The sequence below is a fragment of the Odontomachus brunneus genome, unplaced genomic scaffold (assembly GCF_010583005.1).
Source record: "Odontomachus brunneus isolate Ranch 3 - 2012 unplaced genomic scaffold, Obru_v1 Obru_scaffold_154, whole genome shotgun sequence".
NCBI lineage: Eukaryota > Metazoa > Arthropoda > Insecta > Hymenoptera > Formicidae > Odontomachus > Odontomachus brunneus.
The window spans coordinates 52,859-75,033 of record NW_022639604.1 but is presented as its reverse complement, the minus strand read 5'-3'; the positions used below and the strand labels follow the sequence as shown (position 1 = coordinate 75,033).

The 22,175-nt window shown below is 28.9% G+C and overlaps 1 protein-coding gene and 1 long non-coding RNA gene across 12 annotated transcripts; one reads left to right on the top strand and one right to left on the bottom strand.

Annotated features, from left to right (window-relative positions):
* Positions 1 to 3,852: 3,852 nt before the first annotated feature.
* Positions 3,853 to 14,913, bottom strand: LOC116850748. 10 transcript variants are annotated; one of them, XM_032829381.1, is made up of 2 exons: positions 4,557 to 5,693; positions 3,853 to 4,489 (listed from the first exon to the last, which is right to left on the bottom strand). In XM_032829381.1, exons 1-2 carry the CDS (start codon positions 5,622 to 5,624, stop codon positions 4,460 to 4,462), a joined length of 1,098 nt encoding a protein of 365 aa, XP_032685272.1. In that variant the 5' UTR covers positions 5,625 to 5,693; the 3' UTR covers positions 3,853 to 4,459. The 10 variants fall into 10 exon arrangements, with proteins under 10 accessions (XP_032685272.1, XP_032685269.1, XP_032685274.1 ...); XM_032829378.1 differs by having other exon boundaries at positions 3,856 to 4,819; positions 4,979 to 5,693; XM_032829383.1 differs by having other exon boundaries at positions 3,856 to 4,819; positions 4,995 to 5,693.
* LOC116850750 lies at positions 5,911 to 7,787 on the top strand. Of its 2 annotated transcripts, XR_004379424.1 has the most exons (4): positions 5,911 to 6,057; positions 6,905 to 7,037; positions 7,279 to 7,418; positions 7,528 to 7,787. It is a non-coding gene; the product is annotated as an uncharacterized LOC116850750 (long non-coding RNA). The 2 variants fall into 2 exon arrangements; XR_004379425.1 differs by lacking the exon at positions 7,279 to 7,418 and having other exon boundaries at positions 7,528 to 7,774.
* Positions 14,914 to 22,175: the final 7,262 nt, after the last annotated feature.

Here is a 22,175-nt window from a genome sequence, read left to right as displayed (position 1 = left end):
CTCTGTTTCATACCGGTATGTGCAGCGTGATAGAGAAGCCAGTATTTTTCATAAAATTTCTTTCCGTGATTCTATCCATTCTTTCGAGTTACGATATATGACCCAAAATAATCTGTCTGTTATTGCAACTGCTATAGCTTTGCAGATCTCCGAGTGTGAATATTTATGTATCTCCTGATGCTCCTTGGAACAATAAAAAATCATATGGCATTGATTACACGTTATCGAAAAACGTTACACGAAAAACTGTATATATTTGTCTTCTGTGTATGGTCCATCAAACATTTTTAGTGTCTAATAAATACATCGCAATACGTTTTAGTAATTATCTTTTATGTGTATTTTGTTTGTAATATTTACTTCAAGATAATGCGCGAAACTCGACAATGCACAAAGTGTAACAGAAATGTTTTTATTCGGATTATATACAGATATTTAACCAGTAATAGTACACGGAACACTATTAACGGACACAAACATGTTTGTATCGAAAATGTTAACAAAATAAATTGTGGCTACCGATATGACAAACTAGAAATATTCATTTGTGTTGGGGAATAATATGATTCATTCGTTATGGAAATCTATTTTGAAAGACTGAAAATATACTACAAAAGTAACCATGAAAAATACTTTAGTATATTTGTTGTAATTTCGAACAAAGTTTTAAGTTTTTTGGTAATGTATTATAAAGGTCACTTTAACTTTTAACTAATCCGTTAAAGAAATCTTTTTTGGTTGGAATCAATCAACTATCCATGTTCTGACAACGCTGAACTTTCCCTGATATTGACAATCGAGCGAAACGCGGTGATATTAATGGCTCTAATGATGTTCTTAAAACTTACATAATGTATCTTTATAGTATTCACGGGATATTATAACATATTTATTGGCTAACATCGAGTTGACGAAACAACATTAGATAGGAAAGACCGGGGTAGGTTCGCTAATTTTTTCGAATTTCAATGATAAAACAGTTTGATATATTTAATTGTTCCAATTGGCTATATAATAATAATATAATAATGACGAGACAACCTTCTTCTACATTTTGATCCTGTCGACGATGCTATAAACTGTATAGTTTCGTCTGTAATAATAAAAATATCATCACATAGTAAGCAGACATACCTGCCTTGGTACCGGGGCAGGTACGCTAGCAGCTCAGGGTAGGTCAGCATTACATAAAATACATGTAATTATACACTTTGAAGAATGTTAAATCAATAAATTATACAATGAGATACCATATACGATACCTTTGTGCTTACAATTTTATTTATACTTAAAAACAAAAGGAAATAATTTTACATAACATACTTTATATGTGTATACATCATCATATGTTCGCGTTGCATTGTATCCTATGATCCTATGATCACTATGCATTGTGAGCTATGTGTTTACTAACCTATTCTTTACGCGTAGCTACACCAGTGCTACCATACAGAAAAATTAGCGAATCTACCCCATCTGCTCATTTCTGCGATTTTAATAATTTTAAGAACAAAGTTCACTGTTATTATACAAAACAGTGTATATCATATATTCTTTAACAAACTTTATTTTAACTATATTATTTTAACTTCATTTTAACTTATATTACATAACTTCAGTTTATTCATTCACGATAGAAAATGCAAGGAGAATATTTCGAGACGTCTAAAACTTTATTCAACTGACCTCAAATCAGTTTTTTTTTCTTTTACCTGTAATATTTGCGCGATTGTGATGAAAATTGAAGATAAGTAACACTAAACGAAATGTTTTATAATTCCACTCGAACTGTTTGTTTCACAATAAGTTCGTGAACGAAATGATTTACGAACCTACCTCTACTGCAAACCTGCCCCGGTCTCCCCTATGCTACAAATATTGATATAATAAATATTAGTGTGCTAGTGATTACATCACTGTTTTCAGATTTTCAACGAAATATTATTATGATTAATCTAAACAGAAAATGTTTCAAAATGGTTTGATCAATTTACTCAATCATCAAAAATTCAAAAACCAATTGAAAAATTTTGTTTTGAATAATAACGCTTTATTACCAAACAAAATTTTTTCAACGAAATAACAAAATATTTATTTATAGAAATAATAATTTAATTTAATAAAACACACACAAACCAAAATAAATTAAAGAGAATGAATTGCTATATAGTGGTATATAATTATATATGAATTATATATATTTAGATATAATTATATATATGTTGGGGAATTATATATTGCGTGGAAAAAGTTTCAGAACAGCAAATTATTTCAGAAAATATTAGTTTATTTAAGAAATGTTCACAAAAGTGTTAGGGATTTAAAAGAGTTTATATTTATTTTGATATTTATTTGATCTTGAAGTGACTTTGAGAAGTGTTGTAAAGGTTAACATAAAAATTTTTAATTGAACACCTTATTTTTCATAGTATACCTTTCTAGCTGACGTTATGACATATCCGAAACACTGATTGTAACTTTTTCTCCACAAGAACTTTTTAAGTTATAGAACTTGAAATTTACACTTACCGCTAGCATTAACATTACCCAAGGTGTACCACGTAGAAATTGCACGGTCAGATACACACGCATACTTGTACATGCATACGCATACACACACACACACACACACGAAGAGGTGTAAATTCGACCGTGCAACCTCCGAGTGATACATCTTAAGTAATGCTAATGTCGACGGTAAGTGTAACTTTCAAGTTTCATAACACGAAAAGTTCTGATGGAAAAAAATTTTTAATTAGTGTTTCGGAAATTACGTGAGCTATAAAAATATGTTATAAAAAATAGGAGGTTTCACTTTAAATTAAAAAATTTGTATGTTATTTATAATTATATATAATTATATATAAAAAGTTTTTATATAACAAGCAGTTACGTAATTAAAGTCTTAAGTACTGTCTTGTCGCAATTAAATTATACATTATTTTTTAAGTTTCTTAAACGTCGTAGTAAATAAATAACCGTGTTTAGTAAATTTAAATAAACTTAAAGTTTGTGTATAATTGTTAGCATATGATATTTCATAATAATTAAATTACTTTAAATATTTATTTGTTATTTTTAATATTAATTTAACTATTTATTTAAATTGTTATTTTAAAACATTTATTTTAAATATTTATTAAATTACTTTAAATTATTTTAAATAACTTCAAAAATTGTAAACAGCTTTTTATAAAAGAAGCGTGCGTTGATCTTTCAGATCCCCCAGATTATTCAAATACAGAAATCAGGTAGTTTAGATTAAAGATTGTACCAATATTTTGCCTTGGAGAACTTTAATGATATATTAAAAGCGAACGTCGTAACACGAATGATCCTATCATTCAGTAATCATCCATTCCTTTTACTGAATCTTCTAAGTTATTTAACTTAAAAGATCATATACAAATTAGTGATGCTGTTTTATGCTATACTTACGGTTAATCGTGGAAAATAATGCAACAGGAGATATATAACAAATAATATTATACAAGTATAAATACATTTTGTTTAAATATATTATAAAAAATTTTTATCCAGATACATTTTAGAACATAGCCATTACAATAAAAGAACTTCTCTTTAAGTAATTACATAAAGTTAAGTTCTATCATTTATTACATTATAAGCTATATATTATATACAGGAATGCATCAGAAAAATGCTCAAAACGTATTGAAACAAAGTTTATATTTGCTACATTTTTACAAAAACAAGAGAGAGGAACATATTATATATATTAAATAATAAATGTAATAATAAATATACTATTAAGAAATCTACATTTCATTAAAGACTATGATTACACTTGTACTTAATTTACAATAACAGGTGACAAGGTTGACAATTTAAAATGTAAAAGTCGTAAAAGATGCAACAAGTTATAAATATTGATTACAAAATACAGTATAAAAATATAATTTATATAAAATGTTTACAATTATTCCTATTACTTATCATCTGCAGAACACGGACGACAAAGGAAAAATTTACAAGATAATTATATATTATTTAATACAGAATGATCATAGCTGCATATAATACATATAAGTACGGAGTAGTATGCGATAAATTGTAAAATTTTAAGACATTATGTATGCGGTAATTCTATATTATCTCATATATAATATGCTTTACGTATTCTCAAAAGATAGCAAACAAAATACTATTAATTTATGTCTCAATATATGCATCTAGTAAGAAATTTATTATTTATTCCCCTATTTTATTAACATATGAGTATCATTAATTATACTAAAATGAATTTAGATCAAACAACACCTTACTTTTAGACTTGGATTAAGTGGTCAAGTGATTTAAATTCATGAATACATTATAAAATGCGCATTTCGGTAATAAAATCCTCCAGTTATATAGTCTCTATATGGTGTACAACCGCAGAATTTATTTTTTCTGTACAATCGTGTTCTGCTTGTATCTGTTTCTTCTTGTATTCTATCTACATTCTCTTCTGCTGTACTTTTCGAATCTGTGGTTAAAAGTAACGGACAATTTTGCGCTACTACTGCTTTTATAGATTTGAACCATGTTCTTACCCAAATAGTTTCTGTTTCAAGTAGTACAATCACATTTGGTTGCTCAAATGACTCTAAGCGTACATAATCGTGGTACGGTTCTGACACATATTTAACATAAAGTTTTCGTTTATTATAACAGCACATAGCACACATATTCTCTAGATCTTTGGATTCAAATTTTGGTGATTTTATAAATACAATATATAGTTCCTTCATGTTTATAAAGATATGTAAGAAAATATGCCACATTCCTGAAGACATAACATCAATTCTATCTGCATCTATAAGATGAACGATATATTTATGCGTAGTGGTTGGGAGACATAATAAATTTGATTCTTGTAACGCGTAGTATAATGTCATCGGACCTGATACAAAATCAGAACATATATAATTTTCGAATGTCCAATAGCGAGTTGAATTAAAATTTAAGAACATACCAAACATATATCGAACCTGTGAATATATGCATGCATAGTTATTAATAAATGTAATAATGTCACCATAAGGTTTCACACCAGGAAATTTGGTGAACTTTCGTCCATGCACTTTCTTTCCCATCGTTTCTAAATCATTAGTATAGGTGATATTCATGTTCAGTAATAGCAACAGCTTGGCGCAGCAATCCGTATGTGTTAGATTAAAAAATTTTTCATGATCATCACAAAAATTGGCTGAATAGCAAATTTTACAGGGCTTGATGTTCAATTGTTGATAACAAACAGAACACGATTTTGCGCACATTACCATCTCTGTTTCATATCCGTATGTAGGGCGTGATAGAATATTCAGTATTTTTAGCACAATTTCTCTTCGTGATTCTATCCATTCTTCCGAGTTACGGTATGTGACCCAAAACGGTGTGTCCGTTATTACAATTGCTATAGCATTGCACATATCCAAGTGTGAAAATTTATGTTCCTCCTGGTGCTCCTTGGAACAGTAAGAAATCATATTACACTTATTACATGTTATTAAGTTTTCGCTGGGCCGTTTGCAAACATGACAAATGTTTGGATTGAAAAACTGATTATATTTGTCTTTTGTATATGGCTCATCAAAAGGTAATAACTTGTCTAAAAGCATCGCAATACTTCTTAATTATAATTTATAAATATCTTGCTTGTAATATTTACTTCAAAATAATGCGCGAAACTCGATAACTTACAGAATATAACAGAAGTATTTATACGAACTATATATAGATGTTTAACCAATAATAGTACACGGGACAATAATAAAAGGTTGTTGACAAAATAAATTGTAACTACCAATATGAGGAACTAGAAATATTTATTAGTGTAGGGACGACAATATGGTACATTCCTTCTGAAAATCTACTTTAAGACTGAAAATATACTACAAAGTTTATCAAGGAAGATGCTTTAGTAAATTTGTGCTAAGTTCGAAAAAACTTTAAGCATTTTGGTAATGTACTACAAAGATTACTCTAAATGAACTATTCCGTTAAGAGGACATTTTTTATCAGTAGTGATCAGTTTTCCATGTTCGGACAACAGTAAGTGTTATTTAACTTTGATGGACGAGCGGCACACGGTGATCTTAACGATTATAACGATGTTTTTAGGACTTATATAATGTATCGTTATAATATTTACAGAACATTATATTTACTCCCAAACATTGAAATAACGAATCAACATTAAATTTGCGACAAATATTGATGTAATGTGTATTATTATGTTAGTGATTACATAACAGCTTTGAGATTTGGAACAAGATATTATAATTAATCTAAACAGAAAATGTTCTAAGACTTAAATTTCCTCAAAAACCAAAAATTCAAGAAACAATTGAGAAATCTTGTTTAAAATAATAATGCGTCATTATCAACTAACATGAATTTTCTTCAACGATGTAACAGAGCTTTTAAATGATAAGTTCTATATAAATATATTATTTTGTAAGAAAGATACACACAAGCTAAAGTCAATTAAAGTACATTAAATGCTATATAGTTATATATAAATTAAGTATTATTATATATAATAATATTTAATGAGGGATTATATACAGTTAAACATAAGCAGTATTAAACAGCATCATACAAAATTATATATAATATATTATATATATTTTGTTACATTATATATATATAATGTAACGAAATATACATAACTTTTAATACATCCATCTAATTTATTTAGCTACATATAATTGAAAATAAGAGAGTTTTTACATAACGGGCAGTTAAGTAATTAAAATTTCAAGTATTCTCATGTAAAAAGTAAGTTATGAAATATATTTGTATGTTACTTAAACGTTGTTTATAAGTAAATAACCAAACTGTTAATAACTTTCTGCAAATTTCTTTTTTTTTAAATAAGGGTACACTGATCTTTCAGATCCCTCCTATCCTTCATATAGAGAAGCCAAGTAGTTCATGTAAAGAACTGTACTGAAATTTTACATTGGAGACTTTAGCGATATGTTAAAAGCAAACATTGCACGTCGAAATATGAATAGTCCCATAATCCGGTAATTATTCAATCTTTTTATTAACTAAGGTCTACATTACTTAACTTAAACGAACATATATATAAATTAGTGCTACCAATTAGCTCTAACTAGTTGGCGGAAGTATTCAGAACAAATATTTCAAAATATATTTATAAGATATAAAATTTCTTTCCGTGAAATAAAGATTATTTCTATAAACGAATGTTTTACCATACACTTTATATCCCATAAATAAATATTAAAATATATTTTTCCTCAGTGTGCCTAGTTTTCTATATTTATAATCTTACAATGTGTCCAGAAACCAGTTTTATGCTATACTTACCGCTAATCGTGGAAAATAATGCTATATATAATGGATAATTTTATGCAATCATATATACACTTCGTTTAAGCACGGTATAAACAATTTTTACCCAGATACCTTTTAAAACATAGCCGATAGCCAACACAATGAAAGAATTTCATTTTCAGTGATTACATGAAATTAAGTTTTATTATTTATTAGATTATAGGATATATCCAGGAATGTACCAGAAAGTGCTCAGAACGTATTAAAGCAAAGTGTATATACCTATGCTACATCTTTACAAAAACAGGAGAGAGAAACGTAATATACATTTACTAACGAACGTATACTATTAAAAAATCTACATTTTATTGGCGATTATGATTATACTTGTATTCAAATAAAATGTTTTGTTTTTACAATAAAATGTATTTAAATAAAATGTATTGTTTTTACAATAAAATGTGAAAACTCGGAAGGCAAGATTACTTTTATATCTTTTAATATATTTTGATAATTTAAAATGTAAAAGTCGTAAAAGATGCAACGAATTATGTTTATTACAAGATACAACATAAAAATAAAACTTACAAAAAATGTTTTCCAATTATACCTATCACATATCATTTGCAGAATACGCGGACGATAAAGGAAAAATTTACAAGTTAATTATATATAATTCAGTACAGAATGATCGTAGCTATACATAATACCTATAATTATGGAATAGCATGTGACAAAGTATAAAATTTTAAGACATTATGTATGCGGCAACCATTCTATTATCTCTTATATAATAAGTTTTACGTATTCTGAAAAAATAAGAAATAAAATACTACTGATTTGTATCTGAATGCATCCCTTAGTAAGAAAATTATATTTATTCCAGAATTTTATTAAGAAATGAATGCCATCACATCTGTTTTGAAATAAAATTACGATAAAACAAGACATTATTTTCTGCCCTTGAATGGGTGGGTCATATGATTTAAATTCATTAATACATAATAAAATGCGTATTTTGGTAATAAAATCCTCCAGTTAAATAGTTTCTATATGGGGTACAAACGCCGAATTTATTTTTTCTATATATTCGATTTCTGGTTGCACTTTTTCTATCTTATCTACATTCTCTTGCGCTTTATTTTCAGAATGGGTGGTTCAAAGCAACGGACACAATTGCGATATTGTTGCTGTTATAGATTCAAACCATATTTCTACAAATAAAGCTTCTGTTTCAAGTAGTAAAATCACATTTGGTTGCTCATATAAATCTGAACGTACATAATTGTGGTATGGCTCTGATACATATTTAACATAAAGTTTCTGATTGTAGTTTTTGCACCTAGAACATACAGACCATAGATCTTTGTATTCGAATATTGGCGATTTGATAAATACAATATACAGCTCCTTTATTTTTTTTAAAATGTGTAAGAAAATATGCCAAATTTGCAAATACATTCCATCTATTCTAATCGCATGTATAACATGAACGATGTATTTACGTACAGTGCATTGAAGTGATAATAAGTATGATTCCTGTAATTCGTAGTATAATGTCATACATATTCAGAACATATATAATGTTCACATGTCCAGTATTGAGTTGAATAAGGAAAGTTTAATATTATACTTCGAATATGCGTATCTTTTGTGGGTATATAATAATTAAGAAATGTAATAATGTCATGATAAGGTTTCTCACCAGAAAATGAGATGAACTTTTGTCCGTATCGACACTTGACAGTCTCTTTCGTAAAGCCGCTAATATAGTCGATATTCATGTTCAGTACCAGTAACAACTCATCGCAGTATTTTTATGAAATAGATTAAATAATATTTGGTGATCATCACAAAAATTGGCTGAATAGCAAGTGTTGCAAAGTCTTATGTTTGCCTGTCGGAAACACACATAACACGATTTTGCACACATTATCATCTCCGTTTCGTACCGGTATGTGCAGCGTAATAGAGTAGTTAGTATTTTTTTCTAAAATTTCTTTCAGTGAATCTATCCATTCTCTCGGATTGCGGTATGTAACCCAAAACGATTTGTCCGTTATTGCAGTTGCTATAGCTTTGCAGATTTCCAAGTGTGAATATTTATATATCTGCTGGTGCTTCATGGAACAGTAAGAAATCATTTGGCACTGATTACAAGATATGAAGCTTCTGCTTGGCCGTTTACAAACATGAAAAACATTTGGATTGAAAAACTGATTATAATTGTCTTCTGTATATGGCTCCACAAAATCTACTAATTTCTTTAAATCTAACGCAATACGTCTTAGTAACTATCATTTACGAGTATACTGTTTCTAATATTTACTTCGAAATAATGCGCGAAGCTCGATAAGTTCCCAGAGTGTAACAGGAACCTTTATACGAAATATATATAGATGTATAACCAGTAATAATACACGTGACAATAATAACGGATACAAATATGTTTATATCGAAAATGTTGTTGACAAGATGAATTGTAACTAACAATATGAGGGCCTATGAATATTCATTAGTGTAAGGATGACAATATTCATTCCTTATGAAAATCTACTTTAAAAGACTGAAAATATATTACAAAATTTACGAAGAAAGATGCTTTAGTAAATTTGTGGTAATTTCTAGCAAAATTTCAAATATCTTGATAATGTACTATAGAGGTCATTTTAAGTAAACTAATCCGTCAAAGAAATGTTTTTGATCTGTAGTGATCAGCTGTCCATGTTATGACAACGGTATGTGTTCCTTAACTTTGAAGATCGAGAGACACACGGAGATCTTAACGGCTAAAACAATGTTATCAGGACTTATATAACGTATCGTTAAATATTCACGGAGCATTATATTATATTTACTCACAAACATTGAAATGATGGATCAACATTACGAATGCGACAAATATTAGTATAATGTGTATTAGTGTGCAAGTACTTACATAACTGCTGTGAGGTTTTCAACAAATTATTATTCTGATAAATCGAAACAGAAAATAGTTTAAAACAATTTACACAATAGTCAAAATAAAAAAAAACAGTTTGGAATTCTTGTTTTAAATAATAATGCCTCATTACCAAGCAATATTGATTTTTTCAGCGATATAACAGAGCTTTTATGAAAATGATAAATTCTATGCAAATATATTATTTTTTATAAGTGAGACATACAGAAACCAATGTCAATTATGAAATACCAAATGCTATATATTTGTGCAAAATTACATATAAATTATGTACATTTATATATAAATTATTTAATAATATATAATAATAAATTATGTGTACGTATACATAATTATATTTATTGAGGGATTATATATATGTATACATACAGCATTAAGCAGTCCCGTACAAAATTATGTATGAAGCCACGTAAAATTATAATCGTGTAACGAAACATACATTACTTTGCATATATCTATCTGATCCTATTTAACTAAATTAATATAAAGCTCTTTTATATAATGCAAATACCTAACAAAGATTCTAAGACTATTAAAAAGCGATTACGAATGTAATAGTGTCATTTTAATATTACGAACATGTAATATTAAAGTTTACTGTGGGAGGTATCGGGTGTGGGAATAAAATTCGTGTTAATATTGGAGTACTATATCGGTCTAAGTGTGGAAGGTTGATTCATCGTACCCGATTGCCGAAAGAAAATTTTGAACGTACGTTTGACACGCTGAACAATTTTATCTTCCCACAAACTTAATAAATTTACACACCCATAAATTTTAATATTACACGTTTGTAGTATTAAGATAACACTACTACATTCGTGTTAGCTTTTTATTATCTTTAGAAACCCTGGTCTTATTTAGTTGTATATAATTGTATATTAAACAGTTTTTACATAACGGGCAGATAAGTAATAAAAGTTTTAAGTATTATTTTGTCAAAAGTAAGTTATAATGTATATTTTTATGTTATTTAAACCTTGTAGTAAGTAAATCACATAAAAATATACCATGTTCAGTAAATTTAAATAAATTAAAGATTATGTGTAATTATTGGTATATTTCGTAACAAACTTTAAATAATTTTATGTAACTTCAAATAACAAATAACTTTTTGTAAAAGAAGCGTACGCTGATCTTTCAATTTCTGTAGATCCTTCAAAAACAAAGGTTAAGAAATTCATTTGAAAAATTGTACTAAAATTTCATCTGGGAGATTTTTAGCGATACGTTAAAAGCGAACATTGTATGTCGTAATTCCATCATTCGGTGATCACCCATTCTTTCTACTGACTACAGCATAATTTATTTAACTTAAACGAGCATATACAAAGTAGTGATGCCAATTAGCTCTGACTAGTTTGCGGAGGCACTTAGAACAAATACTTGAAAATATATTTGCAGGATATAAAATTTATTTCTGTGAAATAAAGTTTATTCCTATATACAAATGTGTTACACAATATACTTTATATCCGACAAATAAATATTGAAATGTAGTTTTTCTCAGTGTATCTAGTTGTAACATGATGCTCATAACCGTGTAATATGTTCAAAAAGCTATTTTATGCTATACTTAGCGCTAATCGTGGAAAATAATACGATATATAATGGATAATATTATGAAATCATATATATACTTCGTTTGAGCACAGTATGAACAATTTTTACCCAGATACGTTTTAGAACATAGCCGATAGCCAAATCAATGAAAGAATTACTTTTTCAGTCATTACGTAATGTTAAGTTTTATGATTTATTAGATTATAGGATATATCCAGGAATGTATTCAGAACGTATTGAAGCAAAGTTTACATATGCTATCTCTTTAAAGAAGGAGAGAAAAAGAGGAGAGTGAAACATAATATTTATATACTAACGAAAGTATACTATTAAAAAAACCTATATTTCATTGCCGATTATGATTACACTTGTATTTAGTTTACAATAAAACGTGAAAATTCGGAAGGCACTAATATTTCCAAGATTGTTTTTATGTTTTTATATATTTTGTCCATTTAAAAAGTAAAAATTATAACATATGCAACGACTTATACTGATTACAAGGTACAGCATAAAAGTATAACTTATATAAAATGTTTTACAATTATTCCTATCACATATCATTAGCAGAACACGCAGTCGATAAAGGAAGAATTTACGAGATAATTACATAAAACTCATTATAGAATGATAGTAGCTGCATGTAATACCTATAACCACGGATTAAAATGTGACAAATTGTAAAATTTTAAAACATTATGTATACGGTAATCATTCTGTTATTTCATATATAACATGGTATACGTATTTTGAAAGAATAAGAAATTAAATACTATTCACTTGTGCCTCAATATGTCCCTCTATAAGAAAACTATTATCTATTCCTGAATTCTATTAAAAATATAGTGTCATCAAATCTACATTAAAATGAAATTATGATCAAATAACACATTACTTTTAGCCATGGACAGGGTCGGTCATGTGATTTGAATTCATGAATACATTATAAAATGTGCATTTCGGTAAAAAAATCCTCCAGTTATATAGTTTCTATATGGTGTACAACTGCGGAATTTATTTTTTCTGTACAATCGTCTTCTGCTTATACCCGTTTCTTCTTGTATTTTATCTACATTCTCTTCTACTGTACTTTTCGAATCTGCGGTTAAAAGTAACGGACAATTTTGCGCTACTATTGCTTTTATAGATTTAAACCATGTTCTTACGAAAATAGTTTCTGTTTCAAGTAGCACAATCACATTTGGTTTTTCAAATGACTGTAAGTGTACATAATCGTAGTACGGCTCTGCTACATATTTAACATAAATTTTCTGTCCATAGCGTCTGCACGTAGAGCACACAGACCCTAGATATTTGGATTCGAATATTGGCGATTTTATAAATACAATATGTAGTTCCTTTACTCTTCGAAAGATATGTAAGAAAATATGCCAAAATTGCGAAGATATAACATCTATTATATCTGCATCTACAAGATGAACGATATATTTAGGCGTGATGCTAGAGACAGATAATAAGTTTGATTCCCGTAACGCGTAGTACAATGTCAGCGGACCAGATACATAATCAGAAAATATGTAAGGTTTTAATTTCCAATGGCGTGTTGAATTAGAAACGTAATTAGGAAGAGTACATAAATTATTGCCTAATACATAATTATTAATAAATGTAACAATGTCATCATAAGGTCTCACACCAGGAAATCTGACGAACTTGTATTCAGACACAATCCCTTTCACTGAACCGTTAATATAGATGATATTCATGTTCAGTAATAGCAACAGCTTGGCGCAACAATCCGTATGTTTTAGGTTAAAAGGTATTTCATGATCATCACAAAAATTGGCTGAATAGCAAATTTGGCACGGCTTGACGTTTATTTGTTTGTAACAAACATAACATGATTTCGGGAATATTAACATTTCTGTTTCATACCGGTATGTTTCGCGTGATAGAACAGCCAGTATTTTTACTGTAATGTCTTGTCGTGATTCCATCCATTCTTCGGAGTTACGGTATGTGTCCCAATATGATATGTCCGTTATTACCAATGTTATAGCATTGCACATCTCCAAGTGTGAATATTTATGTACCTCCTGGTGCTCCTTAGAACAGTAAGAAATCATATTGCACTGATTACATGTTATTAAGTCTCTGCTGGGCCGTTTGCAAACATGACAAATGTTTGGATTGAAAAACTGATTATATTTTTCTTCTGTGTATGGTCCATAAAATCTATATAACACTTTTGGATACTCGAATGAATTCATCGCAAAACTTCTTAATTATAATTTATGAATATCTTGTTTATAATATTTACTTCAAAATGATGCGCGAAACTCGACAACTTACACAGAGTATAACAGAAATATTTATACGAATTATATATAGATGTTTAACCAGTAATAGTTCACGGGACACTAATAACGAATACAAATATGTTTGTACCGAAAAAGTTGTTGACAAAATAAATTGTAACTACCAATATGAGGAACTAGAAATATTCATCAGTGTGCAATTATAATATGATACATTCCTTATGAAAATCTAAGTTTGAACAAAATTTTATGCATTTTGCTAATGAACTATAAAAAATACTTTAAATGAATTAAACCGTTAAGAGGACTTTTTTATATGTAGTGATCAGCTTTCCTCGTTCAAACAACGGTAAGTGTTACTTAATTTTGATGGACAAGCGGCAGTAATTATTCTATTATCTCTTATATAATAAATTTTACGTATTCTGAAAAAATAAGAAATAAAATACTACTGATTTGTGTCTGAATGCATCCCTCAGTAAGAAAATTATATTTATTCCTGAATTTTATTAAGAAATGAGTGCCATCACATCTGTACTGAAATAAAATTACGATAAAACAATACATTATTTTCTGCTCTTGAATGGGTGGGTCGTGTGATTTAAATTCATTAATACATAATAAAATGCACATTTCGGTAATAAAATCTTCCAGTTACATAATTTCTATATGGCACACAACCGTGGAATTTGTTTTGTCTGTATATTCGCTTCCTGGTTATATCTATTATTTCTTCTATCTTATTTACATTCTTTTGTGGTATATTTTCCGATTCGGCGGTTAAAAGCAACGGACACTCTTATTGCTGTTACAGATTCAAACTATGTTCCTACAAATGAAGTTTATGTTTCAAGTATAATCACATTTGGTCGCTCTTATGAATCTGAGCGTACATAATTGTTGCATGGCTCTGATACATATTTAACATAAAATTTCTGGTTGTAATTATTGCACATAGAACACACAAACCCTAGATCTTTGGATTCGAATATTGGCGTTTTGATAAATACAATATACAGCTCCTTAATTTCTTTAAAAATATGTAAGAAAATATGCCAAATTTGGAAATACATTTTATCTATTCTAATTGCATCTATAACAGGAACGATGTATTTACGTACAGTGCGTGGAAGTGATAATAAATTTGATTCCTGCAATGCGTAGTATAATGTCATCGGACCGGATACATATGCAGAACATTTATAATGTTCACATGTCCAGTGCTGAGTTGAATAAGGAAATTTTAATATTATACGAATATATGTATCTTTTGTGGATATATAATAATTAAGAAATGTATTAATGTCATGATAAAGTTTCTCATCAGGAAATGATGAATGAACTTTTGTCCATATCGACACTCGACTGTCTCTTTCATACAGCCGTTAATATAGGCGATATTCGTGTTCAGTAACAGCATCAACTCATCGCAATATTTTTTATGAAATAGATTAAATAATATTTTGTGATCATCACAAAAATTTGCTGAATAGCAAGTGCTGTAAAGTCTTATGTTTGCCTGTCGGAAACACAAATAACACGATTTTGCGCATAGTATCATCTCCGTTTCATACAGGTATGTGCAGCGTGATAAAGTAGTTAGTATTTTTTGTAAAATTTCTTTCCGTGATTCTATCCATTCTCCCGGGTTACGGTATGTGACCTAAAACGATTTGTCCGTTACTGCAGTTGCTATAACATTGCAGATTTCCAAATGTGAACATTAATATCTCTCCTGGTGCTCCATGGATCATTAAGAAATCATTTGGCACTGATTACAAGTTATGAAGCATCTGCTGGGCCGTTTACAAACATGACAAACATTTCGATTGATAAACTGTTTATAATTGTCTTCTATATATGGCTCCACGAAATCTACTAATTTCTTTAAATTCATCGCAATGCGTCTTAGTAACTATCATTTCCGAGTATTTTGTTTGTAATATTTACTTCGAAATAATGCGCGAAGCTCGACAAGTCCCCAGAGTGTAACAGGAACGTTTATAGGAATTATATATAGATGTATAACGAGTAATAATAATACACGTGACAATAATAACGAATACAAATATGTTTATATCGAAAATGTTGTTGACAAGATGAATTGTAACTAACAATATGAAGGCCTATGAATATTCTTTGGTGTAAGGATGACAATATTTATTCCTTATGAAAATCTACTTTAAAAGACTAAAAATATATTACAAAATTTATGAAGAAAGATGCTTTAGTAAATTTGTGGTAATTTCTAGCAAAATTTTAAATATTTTGGTAATGTGCTATAGAGGTCACTTCAAGTAAACTAATCCGTCAAAGAAATGTTTTTGATCTGTAGTGATCAGCTGTCCATGTTATGTCAACGGTATGAGTTCCTTAACTTTGAAGATCGAGAGACACACGGAGATCTTAACGGCTATAACGATGTTATCAGGACTTATATAACGTATCGTTAAGTATTCACGGAGCATTATATTATACTTACTCACAAATATTGAAATGATGGAGCAACATTACGTATGCGACAAATATTAGTATAATGTGTATTAGTGTGCAAGTACTTACATAACTGCTGCGAAGTTTTCAACAAATTATTATTCTGATAAAACAGAAAATGGTTTAAAACAATTTACACAATAGTCAAAATTTAAAAAAATTGTTTGGAATTCTTGTTTTAAATAATAATGCTTCATTACCAAGCAATATTGATTTTTTTCAGCGATATAACAGAACTTTTAAGAAAACAATAAATTCTATGCAAATATATTATTTTTTATAAGCGAGACACAGAAACCAATGTGAATTATGAAATACCAAATACTATATAGTTGTACAAAATTGCATATAAATTATGTACATTTATATATAATTTATTTAATAATAAATAATAATAAATTATGTGTACGTCTACATAATTATATTTAATAAGGGATTATATATATTTATACATAAACAGCATTAAGCAGCCTCGTACAAAATTATGTATGAAGCCATGTAAAATTATATAATAGTGTATCGAAACCTACATTACTTTGCATATATCTATCTGATTCTATTTAACTAAATTGTTTATAAAGTTCCTTTATATAATGCAAATAACTAACAAAGATTCTAAGGTTATTAAAGAGCGAATACGAATGTAATAGTGTCATTTTAATATTACGAGCACGTAATATTAAAGTTTTTTGTGGGAGGTATCGTTTGTGGGAATAAAAATTCGTGTTAATACTGGGGTACAAAATCGGTCTAAGTGTGGAAGGTTGATTCGCCGCACCTGATTGCCGAAAGAAAATTTTGAACGTACGTCTGACACGCTGAACAATTTTATCTTCCCACCAATTTAATAAATTTAAACTCCCATAAATTTTAATATTACACGTTTGTAGTATTAAGATAACACTACTACATTCGTGTTCGCATTTTATTATCCTTAGAACCCTGGTCTTATTTAGTTGTATATAATTGTATATAAAACAGTTTTTACATAACGGGCAGATAAGTAATAAAACTTGTAATAATATTTTGTCAAAAGTAAGTTATAATGTATATTTTTATGTTATTTAAACATTGTAGTAAGTAAATCACCTAAAAATATACCATGTTCAGTAAATTTAAATAAATTAAAGATTATGTGTGTAATTTTTGGTATATTTCATAATAAACTTTAAATTATTTTATGTAACTTCAAAAAAGTGTAAATAATTTTTCGTAAAAGGAGCGTACGCTGATCTTCCAGTTCCCGCAGGTTCTTCAAATACAGAGGTTAAGTGGTTCATGTGAAAAATTGTGCTAAAATTTCATCTTGGAGATTTTTAGCGATACGTTAAAAGCGAACATTGTACGTCGTAATACCATCATTCGGTGATCACCCATTCTTTCCACTAACTACCCTTATAGAAATATCATACTAAGAATCATTGATAATTACTTATTTTCAGTATTAAAAATATTTGATAATAAATAATTATCAATGATTCTTAGTATGATATTTCTATAAGGGTACAGCATAACTTATTTAATTCAAACAAACATAAACAAAGAAGTAATGCCAATTAGCTCTAACTAGTTTGCGGAGGCACTTAAAACAAATATTTGAAAATATATTTGCATGATATAAAATTTATTTCTGTAAAATAAAGTTTATTCCTATACCCAAACGTGTTACACAATATACTTTATATCCCAAAAATAAACATTGAAATATACTTTTTCTCAGTGTTTCTAGTTGTAATACAATGCTCATAACCATATAATATGTTCAAAAAGCTATTTTATGCTATACTTACCGCTAATCGTGGAAAATAATGCGATATATAACGGATGATATTATGCAATCATATATATACTTCGTTTGAGCACAGTATAAACAATTTTTACCCAGATACGTTTTAGAACATAGCCGATAGCCAAACAATGAAAGAATTACTTTTTCAGCGATAACATAAAATTAACCTGTATGATTTAATAGATTATAGGATATATGCAGAAATGTATCAAGAAAGTGCTCAGAACATATTAAGGCAAAATTTATACATGCTATCTCTTTACAAAAGCAGGAGAGTGAAACATAATATTTATTTACTAACGAATGTATACTATTAAAAAAAACTATATTTCATTGGCGATTATGATTACACTTGTATTTAGTTTACAATAAAACGTGAAAATTCGGAAGGCACTAATATTTCCAAGATTGTTTTTAAGTTTTTAATATATTTTGTCCATTTAAAAAGTAAAAATTAGAACAGATGCGACTTATACTGATTACAAGGTACAGCATAAAAGTATAACTTATATAAAATGTTTTACAATTATTCCTATCACATATCATTAGCAAAACACGCAGTCGATAAAGGAAGAATTTACGAGATAATTACATAAAACTCATTATGGAATGATAGTAGCTGCATGTAATACCTATAACCACGGATTAAAATGTGACAAATTGTAAAATTTTAAAACATTATGTATACGGTAATCATTCTATTATTTCATATATAACATGGTATACGTATTTTGAAAGAATAAGAAATTAAATACTATTCACTTGTGCCTCAATATGTCCCTCTATAAGAAAACTATTATCTATTCCTGAATTCTATTAAAAATATAGTGTCATCAAATCTACATTAAAATGAAATTATGATCAAATAACACATTACTTTTAGCCATGGACAGGGTCGGTCACGTGATTTGAATTCATGAATACATTATAAAATGTGCATTTCGGTAAAAAAATCCTCCAGTTATATAGTTTCTATATGGTGTACAACTGCGAAATTTATTTTTTCTGTACAATCCTCTTCTGCTTATACCTGTTTGTTCTTGTATTTTATCTACATTCTCTTCTACTGTACTTTTCGAATCTGCGGTTAAAAGTAACGGACAATTTTGCGCTACTACTGCTTTTATAGATTTAAACCATGTTCTTACGAAAACAGTTTCTGTTTCAAGTAGTACAATCACATTTGGTTGCTCAAAAGACTCTAAGTGTACGTAATCGTTGTACGGCTCTGGTACATATGTAACATGAAGTTTCTGTCCTTCACGTCTGCACGTAGAGCACACAGACCCTACATATTTGCATTTGAGTATTGGCGGTTTTATAAATACAATACTTAGTTCTTTTATGTTTTTAAAGAAATGTAAGAAAATATGCCAAAATTGCGAAGATATAACATCTATTATGTCTGCATCTATAAGATGAACGATATATTTAGATGGATTGCTTGGGAGAGATAAATTTGATTCCTGTAACGCGTAGTATAACGTCATCGGACCGGATACAAAATCAGAACATATATAATGTTTTAAATGCCACAAGCGAGTTGAATTAGAAGTGTAATTAGGAAGAATAATTAAATTCCTGTAGAATACATAACTGTTAATAAATGTAACAATGTCATCATAAGGTTTCGCACCAGGAAAATTTATGAACTTGTGTCTGTATTCAGACACAATCTCTTTCAATGAACCATTAATATGGGTGATATTCATGTTCAGTAATAGCAACAGCTTGGCGCAGCAATCCGTATGTTTTAGCTTAAAAAGCATTTCGTGATCATCACAAAAATTGGCTGAATAGCAAATTTGGCACGGCTTGACGTTTATTTGTTTGTAACAAACATAACATGATTTCGCGAATATTAACATCTCTGTTTCATACCGGTATGTTTCGCGTGATAGAACAGCCAGTATATTTACTGTAATGTTTTGTCGTGATTTCATCCATTCTTCTGAGTTAGGGTATGTGCCCCAAAACGATATGTCCAATGATATTATCAATGATATAGCATTGCACATTTCCAAGTGGGAATATTTATGTACCTCCTGGTGCTCCTTGGAACAGTAAGAAATCATATTGCACTGATTACATGTTATTAAGTCTCTGCTGGGCCGTTTGCAAACATGACAAATGTTTGGATTGAAAAACTGATTATATTTTTCTTCTGTGTATGGTCCATAAAATCTATATAACTCTTCTGCATACTTGAATGAATTCATCGCAAAACTTCTTAATTATAATTTATGAATATCTTGCTTATATATTTACTTCAAAATGATGCGCAAAACTCGACAACTTACACAGAGTGTAACAGAAATATTTATACGAATTATATATAGATGTTTAACCAGTAATAGTTCACGGGACACTAAGAACGAATACAAATATGTTTGTACCTAAAAAGTTGTTGACAAAATAAATTGTAACTACCAATATGAGGAACTAGAAATATTCATCAGTGTGCAATTATAATATGATACATTTCTTATGAAAATCTACTTTAGGATTGAAAATATAGCACAAAGTTTAAAAAGGAAGATACTTTAGTAAATTTGTGCTAAGTTTGAACAAAACTTTATGCAGTTTGGTAATGTACTATAAAAAATACTTTAAATGAATTAAACCGTTAAGAGGACTTTTTTATATGTAGTGATCAGCTTTCCTCGTTCAAACAACGGTAAGTGTTACTTAATTTTGATGGACGAGCGGCAGTAATTATTCTATTATCTCTTATATAATAAGTTTTATGTATTCTGAAAAAATAAGAAATAAAATACTACTGATTTGTGTCTGAAAGCATCCCTCAGAAAGAAAATTATATTTATTCCTGAATTTTATTAAGAAATGAGTGCCATCACATCTGTACTGAAATGAAATTACGATAAAACAATATATCATTTTCTGCTCTTGAATGGGTGGGTCGTGTGATTTAAATTCATTAATACATAATAAAATGCACATTTCGGTAATAAAATCTTTCAGTTACATAATTTCTATGTGGCACACAACCGTGGAATTTGTTTTGTCTGTATATTCGCTTCCTGGTTATATCTATTATTTCTTCTATCTTATTTACATTCTTTTGTGCTATATTTTCCGAATCGGCGGTTAAAAGCAACGGACACTCTTATTGCTGTTATAGTTTCACCATGTTATAGAAACCATATTCCTACAAATGAAGCTTATGTTTCAAGTATAATCACATTTGGTCGCTCATATGAATCTGAGCGTACTTAATTGTGGCATGGCTCTGATACATATTTAACATAAAGTTTCGGGTTGCACATAGTTATTGCACATAGAACACACAAACTCTAGATCTTTGGATTCGAATATTGGTGATTTGATAAATACAATATACAGCTCCTTAATTTTTTTTAAAATATGTAAGAAAATATGCCAAATTTGGAAATACATTTCATCTATTCTAATTGCATCTATTACAGGAACAATGTATTTACGTACAGTGCGTGGAAGTGATAATAAGTTTGATTCCTGCAATGCGTAGTATAATGTCATCGGACCGGATACATATGCAGAACATTTATAATGTTCACATGTCCAGTGCTGAGTTGAATAAGGAAATTTTAATATTATACTACGAATATATGTATCATTTGTGGGTATATAATAATTAACAAATGTAATAATGTCATGATAAAGTTTCACATCAGGAAATGAGATGGACTTTTGTCCGTATCGACACTCGACTGTCTCTTTCATACAGCCGTTAATATAGACGACATTCGTGTTCAGTAACAACATCAACTCATCGCAG

What these genes read in the sequence shown, in the direction of transcription:
- LOC116850748 (XM_032829375.1), bottom strand. Translation starts at nt 5,624, where the DNA reads ATGCTTTTAGACAAGTTATTACCTTTTGATGAGCCATATACAAAAGAC. An exon ending in ACAGGTTCGATATATGTTTG is followed by an intron (nt 4,907 to 4,978) that starts GTATGTTCTTAA and finishes ATTTTGTATCAG; the next exon opens with GTCCGATGACATTATACTAC.